The sequence below is a fragment of the Manis javanica genome, chromosome 14 (assembly GCF_040802235.1).
Source record: "Manis javanica isolate MJ-LG chromosome 14, MJ_LKY, whole genome shotgun sequence".
NCBI classification, from domain to species: domain Eukaryota; kingdom Metazoa; phylum Chordata; class Mammalia; order Pholidota; family Manidae; genus Manis; species Manis javanica.
Window position 1 is genome coordinate 74,687,639 of NC_133169.1, and position 15,107 is coordinate 74,702,745.

The 15,107-nt window shown below is 38.5% G+C and overlaps 1 protein-coding gene across 9 annotated transcripts in view; it reads left to right on the forward strand.

Annotated features, from left to right (window-relative positions):
* The window catches only part of COMMD10 (COMM domain containing 10), a 157,016-nt gene that overhangs the window by 59,656 nt on the left and 82,253 nt on the right, over window positions 1–15,107 (forward strand). For 2 of the 9 annotated variants that reach the window (XM_073221889.1, XM_073221882.1), the window contains exon 6: window positions 421–3,805. The exons of 4 other annotated variants lie outside the window; for them this stretch is intronic. In XM_073221889.1, coding sequence (XP_073077990.1) covers window positions 421–552 — 132 coding nt within the window. In that variant the 3' untranslated portion in view covers window positions 553–3,805. 3 more of the 9 variants (XM_073221884.1, XM_073221886.1, XM_073221890.1) reach the window with 3 other exon arrangements.

Below are 15,107 nucleotides of genomic sequence, written 5' to 3' on the forward strand. Positions count from 1 at the left end.
ACACAGGAACAGTTGTTGCTGTGACAGTTGTATAAAAACCAGCCAAAGGAAATCTTTCTTGGTGTAGAGAGTTGGAAGAGAAGACTCATTTTCTTCCAGGTTTGTGAGCAACTCAGTTCTTTGAATTTACATATTTTAGAAAATCTTTTCAAATTGTTTTAATCACCTGGCTTTCCATGTAAAGTAATTGAACTAGACTAAATATACCCAAATCAACTTTCATTTAGTGATATGTGTGTGTGTGTGTATGTGTGTGTATTTATGTATATATGTCAGATGTATCTAATATGTAAGGTATGTAGGTATCTTTTCAGTTTTTGAAAAGGAATAATACCTTTTCATTTTGTTGATGGTTTTCTTTCCTGTGCAGAAACCAGAGTTTGCTATAATCCCACTCGTTTATTTTTGCTTTTGGGTCAGATCCAGAAAGACATTGCCAGGACTGGAGGGAAACTGGACAGCTACATGCAAAAGAATGAAACTGGATTACTGTCTTACAACAAACACAAAAGTAAACTTGAAATGGATAAAAGACCTAAATATAAGACCTGAAACCATAAAAGTCCTGGAAGAAAACATAGGCAGTACACTTTTGAACATGAGCATTAGTAACTGTTTTATGGATATGTCTCCCCAGGCAAGGGAAACAAAAGTAAAAATAAAAACTAAATAGGACTATATCAAACTAAAAAGACAGAAGCAAAGGAAAAGGAAAGCAACAGAAACCATCAACAAACAAAAAGGCAGCCTGCTGAATGTGAGAGGGTATTTGCAAATGATATATCTGATAAGGATCTAATATCCAAAATACATAAAAAACTCATAGTACCCAACACCAGAAAAACCAAATAATCCAATTAAAAAATGGGGATAGGACCTGAATAGATATTTTTCCAAAGAAGACATACAGATGGCCAACAGGTACATGGAAAGATGCTCAGCATCACTAATCATTAGGGAAATGCAAATCAAAACCACAATGACATACCACCTCACACAAGTCCAGAATGGCCACTATCCAAAAGACAAGAAATAAGAAATGTTGGCGAGGATGTGGAAAAAAGGGAACCTTCCTACACTGGTAGTGGGATTGTAAATTGGTGCATTTTAGTCAGGAAAATTTTTCTTTTCTTTTTATTTTAGTTTTACTATTTGTTTTTCAAATGAACTTTAAGATTGGAGGCCACAAAAAGATAAAAGATTACTTTTGATATCTTTTGATAAAAGATTATCTAGTGATTTTTGAAACATTTACAAATGAACTAACATGTTACAATAAGTTGTATTCTCATTTGGGCAAGTATTATTAAAATAGGCACTATTTTGAGTCTTGCAAGAAAAAGTAAATCCATTATTCCAAGAATAATACAGGAAAAAATTGAAGTAGAAAAAAAATGCCGGTTTATTCTATTTTACTCTTATTTCAGTGGTATAGGTCCTAAACAAAAAAATGAATGAATAGCTTAATTGGAGAAGGAATCTGGTGAACATGTTAAAGATACACTGTAAGCAATGGAGCAGTAACAATTATGAATTCAAATATATTGTTACTATTAGATTTAAATCATATCCATATTGGTTTAAATAAACCTGAATATATGTAGCCCTCCACTCAAAAATGTTCATACATGTAACTGGAAAATGTACAGAGATAACCTAACAGTCTCTAAGTGTACATAACCCTCAGTCAAAATACAGAAACTTGATTATTGACTATCCAAATCCAAAGACACAGGAAACTCTCAAATGAAAACCTAAAATCCTATTTGGGTTAAATAATACAATTACAGTAAGCTTTCATTAGCACTCAGTAGTAATCCTTTTAATATCAAGAACAAGGAAAGCTTGCTTAGTTTTTATTCTTTGAATTGAAATCTGTTTAACCGTTTCAAAGCTGACTCAACCACTGCACAACCTGTATATAAAAGTGGATCAAATTTAACTGCATTGCGACACTATGACACTACCCCAAACCCATCTTCCAGATGTTCCTCTGTTTTTCAGAGCCAGTGTCATTTCTTCATTTTTTGTAGACTCTGTGGCCCTATTTATCTTGTAAGGTTTATTGAAAGTACCTGTGTGTCAATGACTGGGCTAAGCTCCTTCCTGGCTTTTTGTTAATGCTCACATAAATCCTTCCCTAAAATGTACCACTATTACTATTCATTTTACATATGAAAAAAAAAATCACGTCTTTAAAAAAGATTATTTAATCCAATGTAACAAAGCTAACTGGAGGTAAAGGATGAACTTTAACCTAGGTCTGTGTAGGACCAAAGCCCAGGGTGCTTTTAATTGTTCTCCTTCCACGCTTAATATTTTTCAGTTCCTTCTTTTCTGTTTCCTGTTTAGCTCCTCTATTTCTCCCTCTCCCCTCCAACCGTAGTTAACATCTCTCCTACTCTTTTTCTACCTCTTTTTCTTCAGTAAACTCACATAGCCTGACAATTTCAACATGATCATATAGACAGATTCTAAACTCTGTATTTTGGCCCTTTCACTTCAGTGCTGTATTCCAAGTCCCCAAGTCCCACTTGGTTGGATGATCTAATATTCCTTTATAGCTTAAACAAAAACTCAGTTTGTCTTAGTCTCATCCAGATGATCTGATTTCAGTGGAAATGCCATTGCTCTACACTCTTCTTTCCTTCATTCTCTGTAGAACTATAATCTAGCCCTATTGTTTTTTCCTCTGAAATGCCTTATGGGTTTGAACTTTCTACTTTATTCCTACTATCACAACCTGATAACCCAACCTATCCTGTCTTCCTACTGCTGGTATAACCTCACTTCAGTCCTTCATGTTCATCATCACAAAATGATCTTCCCCAAATATAATTTTTATCAAGCACTCTTGGAGAAATCCATAAAGCACTCCAGCACCTACAACATAAAGCCTACCCAGCTTGCAAGGATTTTCTTAATCCAAACACATATTACTAACAGGTCCTACTGTGCACCTTCTCCTCGCATCAGGCTGTTCCCTTTGTTCTTTCCCAAGTCTTCTAAGCTCTCTCCACCCTTGTCCCCACCACCTACCCAGAGCCCTCAACGTCTCACTTTTTCCATATGTCTTGATTCAGGCCCAACTTTGCATAGGTCCACAGGTGCTTACAAACAGAAAGTATTAGGCTGCAATCAGGAAACCCAGGTTCTAACTCTATTGACATTTTCTGGTATTGTGACTCTGGGTAGACTTTTTGAGGTAACAGTTAGTCCAGACTTGTTTCTTCACCAGTACAATGAGATACTGATATAGATTATCTCCAGATTCTCTTTTGGTTTTAAAATTCTTAAACTCCTACAATACCAATTGTCTTACTATTTTAACAATCCACACACTAAAGGTTTTATCTATACTAAATCTTTACTGCTAGGTTACAAACTTCCTGAAGATAAAAGTTACATATTTTAGGTTTTTGTCAACTCAACAAGACATAGACAGTATTTAAGTAGATCCTTAATAAATACCTGCAACTAACTGACAACTCCTCTGTTTGCATGAAACAAGGCAAATAAAGCAATACCTTTTAAGTAATGAAACCTAAAAGTAATCTTGTAATTCCCAAATTCATAAAATTAGGGTACAGGGGGAAGCTTTAAAATTTTTTTGTTTTCATTTGTTTCCTTCAATTAATTTAAGTAGCAAAGAATAAAGCAGGATCTGAGAATTTCTTTTTAGGAAGCCTGTAAGAATATATTTGCTAATACTTTGTTATAACTAGTGTTTTAGAAAATTATTCTAGTGGCAAATTCTAACTCAGCTCTTTCAGGAACTGATAGCAAAATATCATTCATTTTATATTGGTTCTTTTTCAGTTCTTTTATTTCGGTTATGAGATTGTAAAACTGCATGGGTGAGCATGTGGCCAGAAGCATGATGAATCACATCCAGAAAGACGCCAACTTTCACATGGTGCATCTGGACTCCATATGTCTCTACTCGAGGGGCACCACAGACTAAATATAGATTTAATGCAAGTCAACGATTAAGACATATAATGTTTTCTCACTCTTAAGAATGGAAGATATTTCTAGGAATCTATTCGAGTGGCTGTTTTCATCAACTGGAGCTAACCACTCCTGAGAATATGTCAGAGCATCAGACATTGTATTAAAATTTTATTATCAAACGAGTTTTCCTTAAGGCTACTAAGGAAAAGCAGAACCAACTGCAAAAGGCCTTACCTAGGCTAGAAAACCAAGTGTGCTGAAGAGGCTATATTTCCTGGTACTGTAATTTTAAGTGTTTCTTAGAAATTAGAATGTTACAATATTTTCAGAAACAGGGGCTCAAAAGAGGGCAGCATTAACCATATTATATTATGTTTATGTGTCAATTTTAAAAATTATAAATGTGCCAATTTAAGAAATTAAAAATATGCACCCATGTGTTTTTGTGAGTAAACATATGCATGAGCAGACATAAAAAGATACGTTTCTTGGTTACTTCAGGGAATGCATTATAGTGCTCACCATACATTGTTATTTTTGTGTTTTATTTCATATGTAATAATTTTATAATTAATTCAAATATTTAACATAACCACCCACTTCAGAAAATGTTTAAGTAAGTTTCGTTTAAGGCTTAAATCTTCCTAATTATTCATAGACTCTTAGATGTGGAAGAGAACCTAGAGTTACAGATTTAACACAGTGTTACATAGTAGGAGCACAATAAATGTTTGTCTACTTGATTTTTAATACTGAAAAGATCAAAGGAAGATAATGCAAAAAGAAGTGATTTCTAATTTCAACCCCATCATTCATTTAAGCAGCTGACTCATTTTCACCTCACTTGCCTATCTCTAGTGTGTTCCAGATATTACATAGCAATATGTTTATTCAGGCATCAGAAAAGTGAGAGAATTAGAGAAATTAAGGTATCACTTCTTTTATAGGTATAAATACACAGAACCTCAATTATACTGTGTATCCTTCTGAACTCTATTTTAAGTTATGGCAGGTGATTATGTTATTTGAGTAAAAACCTATTTAAAACTAAGTATGCATGGGCAAGGTTTATTCATTCACCTAATAAACATCTAACATCCACTATGTGCTGTGCAGTACATTAAATACCAAGGGTAAAAAAGATGAATAGGGTGCTATGGCCTGAATGTTTCTCCCCAGTTCATATGTTGAAATCCTACCCTCAAAATGTGGTAGTATTAGTACATGGGGCCTTTGAGAGGGGCTTAAGTCATGAGGGTGGAGCCCTCATGAACAGGATTAATGCCTTTTAAAGAGAGTCCAGAGAGATCCCTGACCCCTTCTACTCTGAGGATACAACAAGAAGTCTGAGACTCAAAAGAGTGTGCTCACCCAACCATGCTGACACCCTCATCTCAGACTTCCACCCCCAGAACTGCAAGCCACAAATTCCTGCTGTTTATAAGCCACCCACTCTATATTTTGTTACAGCAGCCTGAATGGACTAAGGCATAAGGTGGAAAAAAAACCCAAACAACTCAGTCTCATTTTGAGGTAAGACATAAACAAATAGAAACATGCTAAAAAATAAAATGGTCATCTAGCACTGAGGAAGCCTTGGGCAAACGGGAAGAACAGGTGGCGTTTACGTTTTAAAGGGCTATGAGATACTTTCCTGATGGTAACATAAGTAAAGGATGGTAGTGGTGACAACATATGCAAAGGAGAAGAAAATGATGTCTGGAAACCTTTGAGAAATTCAGTATAGAAGGCGTCTATGGTGACTGCCAGAGGGCATAGGTCCTACTTGTAGGGCCTTGAATGCCACCACAGGAGTTTAGAGTTACTTGGCAGTCGGTGGGGGCGCAGCGGGGGGATCACTAAAGAATTTTGAGCAACAAAATGTCATATCATATATTAGTTTTTTTAAAATGACACTAGGCAGGGAGAGAGATTCTAAAAGTGGGAATACAAATCAGGAGAATAATGCACTCCCTTGGGATGGAGAACACGAAAGCCTAAGCTAAAGCAATAAGGATGGGAAGGATGTGTTCACGGAAATAGCACTTACAGTACTTGGTATGTATTTTAAATAAGGATTAGGGAGTGAAAAATAAAGCTGTCTCTTAAGACTGTTTCCTTTCTCATACCCCATTCCAAACATCCCAACTTTGGTTGGCTCGACCCAATCCCAACAGCCCTTCCCAGTTTCTCCATCCCCAGAAGGATCTCTGATCACCTTGCTATGACCCTCTCAACACAGATGCTGTGCACTCAAGACCACATGCTGCCAGGCAGTGGCACCTGGACTACTTTTACACACCCATCCATCAGCCTCAGCTCAACTGTGCCCTGAAGGGTTGTTCCCTGTCTGCCCCAAGACTGTGGACCAACTCTGGCCCCAGCACCCCAGCAAACTTCCCCACCATCCAGTAGCTGCAATCACATCTCCTCTAAAAAGGTCTGAACTCCAACCTTGGGGAGGGGTCCCCTCTTCTTAGTCAATCCTTCCTTGAATACACTCCAGCTCTAGGGTATATATTTCAGTTCTCTTTACATTTTTAGTTACTAATTCTTCTTATTAAGCCCCTGTTTAAATTCCTGTGAGGTTTCTGTGTCCTGATTGGACCCAGAAAGCTTTGACAGTAGTCAAAAATAAGTAACTTATTATTTGAGAATAAATGACATGAGAACTAATAATCAGGAAGTTTTTTTTTTTTTTGAGAGGGCATCTCTCATATTTATTGATCAAATGGTTGTTAACAACAAAAAAATTCTGTATAGGGGACTCAATGCTCAATGCACAATCATTAATCCACCCCCAGCCTAATTCTCATCAGTCTCCAATCTTCTGAAGCATAACGAACAAGTTCTTACATGGTGAACAAATTCTTACATAGTGAATAAGTTCTTACATGGTGAACAGTACAAGGGCAGTCATCACAAAAACTTTCGGTTTCGATCACTCATTATGAACTATAAACGATCAAATATGAATATTTGTTTTATTTCTATACTTGATTTATATGTGAATCCCACATTTCCCCCTTTATTATTATTATTTTTTTAAAATAAAATGCTGAAGTGGTAGGTAGATGCAAGATAAAGGTAGAAAACATAGTTTAGTGTTGTAAGAAAGCAAATGTAGATGATCAGGTGTGTGCCTGTAGACTATGTGTTAATCCAAGCTAGACAAGGGCAACAAAACATCCACGGATGCAGAAGATTTCTCTCAAAACAGAGGGGGTGAGGTTCTAAGCCTTACCTCTGTTGATCCCCAATTTCTCACCTGATGGCCCCCCTGCGACTGTGCCTGTCTTAGGTTGTTCCTCCCTTGAGGAATCTTACCCGTCTCTGGCTAACCAGTCATCTTCCGGGGCCATACAGGGAAATGTAAAGTTGGTAAGTGAGAGAGAAGCCATATTGTTTGAAAAGGTTAGCTTTTTACTTCTTTGCAGATTTATGCCCTATGGCTTCTATGCCCAGCATTTGTCTTGAGGTATCTTTACCACTTGGAGGATTTATGATACTTGGTGAATTAGATATGGGGCACGAATTCTATTTAGGGGTTGTAATTAGGAAGTAAGAAGAAAAGTTATAGAGGTAGGAGACGGAAGAAAACATGGGAAGATTGATTATTTCTTTGACATATCATCTTGTAGAGTAACTTCAGCATGTATAGGTTTTAAACTACTAATTAAATTGTGCACACACATTAACATAATAGGAATACAGTTACATAACCAAAGCAGATCTATAATTACCAGCCATCTCCAGTGAAGCCAAGAAAACCAGTTAGGCACCCTAGGTGAAATTTGTGAAAATTTGTCTGTGATATGATGGATATTGTCCAACTGTACTTGAACAGTCTGAGAGAAATCAGACAAATTAAAACCACCCATTCCTGGGAACTGTTCACATCCCATTTGTTCTTTTAACAGTAGATAGTCTGTAGTTGTAAGATTTTGGAGCACTACAACTTGCACTTCTCCTCATTCTTGGTTGAGTTCCAACAGTATAGATTCAGTTAAATTTGGTGTTTTACTGAAAGCACAGGCCAGCTTAGATATCTCCTTCATTCCAATGGCAAGTCCAGGAACCGGTGGGATGGATGCAGCTACAACTGCAGCATCGCCTGGATCTTTGTTGAGGTTTTTTGATGATCATCTTCTGGTATGACTCTTCCAGAGAGTGCTGATGTTGGAAGCTTTTCTTCATATCGTATCTTAGTTCATTTTCTGGGTAGCCAAATTAGGCTTTGATCCTCTGTATAAACACACAGACCCTTTGCCCACACTTTGATATGCCCTTTATACCATTGTGTAGAACTCATTGGAGGTCACCACACAGGAACTACTTTTTTTTTTTTTAAAGAAAGGAATATTATCAGAAAAGTGTACCTCCATAGCCGATCATCTGACACCCTTTAAGTGATCAAAATTAAGGATATTTAAAGCATGTATTAATCGTTGATTTAGTTAGTTTTATCCTATCAAGGAGTAATCCCCCTTCTCTTTCTTTTTTTTTTTTGTTATCTTTAATCTACACTTAGATGAAGAATATTATGTTTACTAGGCTCTCCCCTATACCAGGTCCCCCCTATAAACCCCTTTACAGTCACTATCCATCAGCATAGCAAAATGTTGTAGAATCACTACTTGTCTTCTCTGTGTTGTACAGCCCTCCCCTTTCTCCCACCCCTACTATATATGCTAATCTTAATACCCCTCTTCTTCTTCTCCCACCCTTATCCCTCCCTACCCACCCATCCTCACCAGTCACTTTCCCTTTGGTACCTGTTAGTCCATTCTTGGGTTCTGTGATTCTGCTGGTGTTTTGTTCCTTCAGTTTTTCCTTTGTTCTTATATTCCACAGATGAGTGAAATCATTTGGTATTTCTCTTTCTCCGTTTGGCTTATTTCACTGAGCATAATACCCTCCAGGTCCATCCATGTTGCTGCAGATGGTAGGATTTGCCCTCTTCTTATGGCTGAGTAGTATTCCATTGTGTATATGTACCACATCTTCTTTATCCATTCATCTACTGATGGACATTTAGGTTGCTTCCAATTCTTGGCTATTGTAAATAGTGCTGTGATAAACATAGGGGTACATCTGTCTTCCTCAAACTTGATTGCTGCGTTCTTAGGGTAAATTCCTAGGAGTGGAATTCTTGGTCAAATGGTAGGTCTGTTTTGAGCATTTTGATGAACCTCCATACTGCTTTCCACAATGGTTGAACTAATTTACATTCCCACCAGCAGTGTAGGAGGGTTCCCCTTTCTTCACAGCCTCGCCAACATTTGTTGTTGTTTGTCTTTTGGATGGCAGCCATCCTTACTGGTGTGAGGTGATACCTCATTGTAGTTTTAATTTGCATATCTCTGATAATTAGTGATGTGGAGCATCTTTTCATGTGTCTGTTGGCCATCTGTATTTCTTTTTTGGAGAACTGTCTGTTCAGTTCCTCTGCCCATTTTTTAAGTGGATTATTTGATTTTTGTTTGTTGAGGCGTGTGAGCTCTTTATATATTTTGGATGTCAAATCTTTATTGGATCTGTCATTTTCAAATATATTCTCCTATACTGTAGGGTTCCTTTTTGTTCTATTGATGGTGTCTTTTGCTGTACAGAAGCTTTTCAGCTTGATATAGTCCCGCTTGTTCATTTTTGCTGTTGTTTTCCTTGCCCGGGGAGATATGTTCAAGAAGATGTCACACATGTTTATGTTTAAGAGGTTTTTGCCTATGTTTTTTTCCAAGAGTTTAATGGTTTCATGACTTACATTCAGGTCTTTGATCCATTTTGAATCTACTTTTGTATATAGGGTTAGACAATGGTCCAGTTTCATTCTCCTAGATGTAGCTGTCCAGTTTTGCCAGCACCATCTGTTGAAGAGACTGTCATTTTGCCATTGTATGTCCATGGCTCCTTTATCAAATATTAATTGACCATATATGTCTGGATTAATGTCTGGATTCTCTAGTCTGTTCCATTGGTCTGTGGCTCTGTTCTTGTGCCAGTACCAAATTGTCTTGATTACTATGGCTTTGTAGTAGAGCTTGAAGTTGGGGAGTGAGATCCCCCCCCCCTTATTCTTCCTTCTCAGGATTGCTTTGGCTATTTGGGGTCTTTGGTGGTTCCATATGAATTTTTGAACTATTTGTTCCAGTTCATTGAAGAATGTTGCTGGTAATTTGAGAGGGATTGCATCAAATCTGTATATTGCTTTGGGCAGGATGGCCATTTTGACGATATTAATTCTTCCTAGCCACGAGCATGGGATGCATTTCCATCTGTTAGTGTCCCCTTTAATTTCTCTTAAGAGTGACTTGTAGTTTTCAGAGTATAAGTCTTTCACTTCTTTGGTTAGGTTTATTCCTAGGTATTTTATTCTTTTTGATGCAATTGTGAATGGAATTGTTTTCCTGATTTCTCTTTCTATTGGTTCATTGTTAGTGTATAGGAAAGCTACAGATTTCTGTGTGTTAATTTTGTATCCTGCAACTTTGCTGTATTCCGATATCAGTTCTAGTAGTTTTGGAGTGGAGTCTTTAGGGTTTTTTATGTACAATATCATGTCATCTGCAAATAGTGACAGTTTAACTTCTTCTTTACCAATCTGGATTCCTTGTATTTCTTTGTTTTGTCTGATTGCCGTGGCTAGGACCTCCAGTACTATGTTAAATAGCAGTGGGGAGAGTGGGCATCCTTGTCTAGTTCCCGATCTCAGAGGAAAAGCTTTCAGCTTTTCGCTGTTCAGTATAATGTTGGCTGTGGGTTTATGATATATGGCCTTTGTTATGTTGAGGTACTTGCCCTCTATTCCCATTTTGCTGAGAGTTTTTATCATGAATGGATGTTGAATTTTGTCAAATGCTTTTTCAGCATCTATGGAGATGATCATGTGGTTTTTGTCTTTCTTTTTGTTGATGTGGTGGATGATGTTGATGGACTTTCGAATGTTGTACCATCCTTGCATCCCTGGGATGAATCCCACTTGGTCATGGTGTATGATCCTTTTGATATACTTTTGAATTCGGTTTGCTAATATTTTATTGAGTATTTTTGCATCTACATTCATCAGGGATATTGGTCTGTAATTTTCTTTTTTGGTGGGGTCTTTGCCTGGTTTTGGTATTAGGGTGATGTTGGCTTCATGGAATGAGTTTGGAAGTATTCCCTCCTCTTCTATTTTTTGGAAAACTTTAAGGAGAATGGGTATTATGTCTTCTCTGTGTGTCTGATAAAATTCCGAGGTAAATCCGTCCGGCCCGGGTGCTTTGTTCTTGGATAGTTTTTTGATTACCGTTTCAATTTCTTTGCTTGTAATTGGTTTGTTTAACTTTTGTGTTTCTTCCTTGGTCAGTCTTGGAAGGTTGTATTTTTCTAGGAAGTTGTCCATTTCTTCTAGGTTTTCCAGCTTGTTGGTATATAGGTTTTCATAGTAGTCTTTAATAATTCTTTGTATTTCTGTGGAGTCTGTCATGATTTTTCAGTTCTAATTTCTGATTCTGTTGATTTGTGTTGATTTTCTTTTTCTCTTAATAAGTTTGGCTAGAGGCTTATCTATTTTTATTTTCTCAAAGCGCCAGCTCTTGGTTTCATTGATTTTTGCTATTGTTTTAGTGTTCTCAATTTTATTTCTTCTCTGATCTTTATTATGTCCCTTCTTCTGCTGACTTTAGGCCTCATTTGTTCTTCTTTTTCCAATTTTGATAATTGTGATGTTAGACTATTCATTTGGGATTGTTCTTCCTTCTTCAAGTGTGCCTGGATCGCTATATACTTTCCTCTTAGGACTGCTTTCGCTGCGTCCCACAGAAGTTGGGGCTTTGTGTTGTTGTTGTCAGTTGTTTCTATATATTCCTTGGTCTCTATTTTAATTTGTTGATCCATTGATTATTTAGGAGCATGTTGTTAAGCCTCCATGTGTTTGTGAGCCTTTTTGTTTTCTTTGTAGAGTTTATTTCTACTTTTATACCTTTGTGGTCCGAAAAATTGGTTGGTAGAATTTCAGTATTTTGGATTTTGCTGATGCTCTTTTTGTGGGCTAGTATGTGGTCTATTCTGGAGAATGTTCCATGTGCACTTGAGAAGAATGTATATTCTGTTCCTTTTGGATGTAGAGTTCTATAGATGTCTATTAGGTCCATCTGTTCTAGTGTGTTGTTCAGTGCCTGTGTGTCCTTACTTATATTCTGCCCGGTGGATCTATCCTTTGGGGTGAGTGGTGTGTTGAAGTCTCCTAAAATGAATGCATTGCAGTCTGTTTCCCACTTTCGTTCTGTTAGTATTTGTTTCACATATGCTAGTGCTCCTGTATTGGGTGCATATATATTTAGAATGGTTATATCCTCTTGTTGGATTGAGCCCTTTATCATTACGTAGTGTCCTTCTTTATCTCTTGTTACTTTCTTTGTTTTGAAGTCTATTTCTCTGATATTAGTACTGCAACCCCTGCTTTCTTCTCGCTGTTGTTTTCCTGAAATATGTTTTTCCATCCCTTGACTTTTAGTCTGTGCATGTCTTTGGGTTTGAGGTGAGTTTCTTGTAAGCAGCATATAGATGGGTCTTGCTTTTTTATCCATTCTATTACTCTGTGTCTTTTGATTGATGCATTCAGTCCATTTACATTTAGGGTGACTATTGAGAGATATGTACTTATTGCCATTGTAGGCTTTAAATTCGTGGTTACCAGAGGTTCAAGGTTAGCCTCTTTAGTATCTTACCGCCTAACTTAGCTTGCTTATTGAGCTGTTATATACACTGTCTAGAGATTCTTTTCTTCTCTCCCTTCTTATTCCTCCTCCTCCTTTCTTCATATGTTGTGTGTTTTGTTCTGTGCTCTTTTTAGGGGTGCTCCCATTTAGAGCAGTCCCTGTAGGATGCCCTGTAGAGGTGGTTTGTGGGAAGCAAATTCCCTCAGCTTTTGCTTGTCTGGGAATTGTTTAATCCCGCCATCATATTTAAATGATAGTCGTACTGGATACAGTATCCTTGGTTCAAGGCCCTTCTGTTTCATTGCATTAAGTATGTCATGCCATTCTCTTCTGGCCTGTAGGGTTTCTGTCGAGAAGTCTGATGTTAGCCTGATGGGTTTTCCTTTATAGGTGACCTTTTTCTCTCTAGCTGCCTTTAAAACTCTTTCCTTGTCCTTGATCTTTGCCATTTTAATTATTATGTGTCTTGGTGTTGTCCTCCTTGGATCCTTTCTGTTGGGGGTTCTGTGTATTTCCGTGGTCTGTTCGATTATTTCCTCCCCCAGTTTGAGGAAGTTTTCAGCAATTATTTCTTCCAAGATGCTTTCCGTCCCTTTTCCTCTCTCTTCTTCTTCTGGTACCACTATAATACAGATATTGTTCCTTTTGGATTGGCCACACAGTTCTCTTAATATTGTTTCATTCCTGTAGATCCTTTTATCTCTCTCTATGTCAGCTTCTCTGCGTTCCTGTTCTCTGGTTTCAGTTCCATCAATGGCCTCTTGCATCTCATCCATTCTACTTATAAATCCTTCCAGAGTTTGTTTCATTTCTGTAATCTCCTTTCTCGCATCTGTGATCTCCCTCCGGACTTCATCCCATTTCTCTTGCATATTTCTCTGCATCTCTGTCAGCGTGTTTATGATTTTTATTTTGAATTCTTTGTCAGGAAGACTGGTTAGGTCTGTCTCCTTCTCTGGTGTCTCTGTGATCTTGGTTTGCCTGTAATTTTGTTTTTTCATGGTGATAGGAATAGTTTGCAGAGCTGGGACCAGTGACGGGTGAAAGAACTTCCCTTCTTGTTGGTTTGTGGCCTTCCTCTCCTGGGAGAACAGTGACCTCTTGCGGCTTGTGCTGGGTAGCTGCACGCAGACAGGGGTTCTGCTTCCTGCCTGGTTGCTATGGAGTTTATCTCCGCTGTCGCTCTGCACCTGACCTGGCTTGGGCTGCTGCGCCAAAGTGGTGGAGTTGCGTTGGAGGGGGAGCGGCCAGGAGGCTATTTATCTCGATAAGGGGCCTCCGTGCTCCCTGCAGCCCACGGGATTAGAGTGCCCAGAGATCCCAGGATTCCCTACCTCTGGACTAAGTGTCCTGCCCTGCCCCTTTAAGACTTCCAAAAAGCACCTGCCAAAACTAAACGACGACCACAAAAAAAAAAAAAAAAATGGCCGCTCGTTTTTTATTCTCTGGCACTAGCCTCGGGCACCCACTCACCAGTCTTGCTGCCCTGTTTCCCTACTATTGGGGTCCCTATCCCTGTAAGACTTCCAAAAAGTGCTCGCAAAAACAAACAAAGAAAAAAAAAAGGTGGCCGCTTGCTTTTCTTTTGTTCTCCGGCACTGGCCTCCGATACCCGCTCACAGGTCTTGCTACCCTGTTTTCCTAGTATTGGGGTCCCTGTCCCTTTAAGACTTCCAAAAAGCACTCACCAGAACAAAACAACAACAACAAAGATGGTGGCTTGCTTTTCTTTTGTCCTCCAGTGCTGGGCTCCGGTACCCGCTCACTGTTCTTGCCGCCCTGTTTCCCTAGTATCCAGGGCCCCGTGCATGCACTGTGTCTGCACTCTGGTCCAGATGGCTGGGGCTGGGTGTTCAGCAGTCCTGGGCTCCTTCTCCCTCCCGCTCAGACCTCTCTCCTACCGATGGGAGCTGGGGGTAGGGGCGCTCGGGACCTGCCGGGCCGGGGCTTGTATCTTACCCCCTTTGCGAGGCGCTGGGTTCTCGCAGGTGTGGATGTGGTCTGGATGTTGTCCTGTGTCCTCTGGTCTTTATTTTAGGAAGAGTTGTCTTTGTTATATTTTCATGGATATATGTGGTTTTGGGAGGAGATTTCTGCTGCTCTACTCACGCCGCCATCTTGGCTCTGCCCCTCATAATCAGGAAGTTTTTAATAAATAAAGTGAGGAAACGAATGTAAACCTTCAATTAAGAGTACAGTCTTATAAGACCCAAACATCAGAAAACCTCAGTTAAAGGGTTCAGTATAAGGATTTGAGACATATAATAAAGTTTAAAAAATGCATCGAGGAAATAAACAATGCCTTGCCCTTCAGAGAGCACACATTTTCTATTTGTACAAATTACTTACAGAAGGTGGATGTTTATGAAACTATACTTCAAATACCAACTACTTCATTATCTACAATGCAAATTTGCCTTTTTTAAAAGCTATTCACAGTGTGATCGTTGA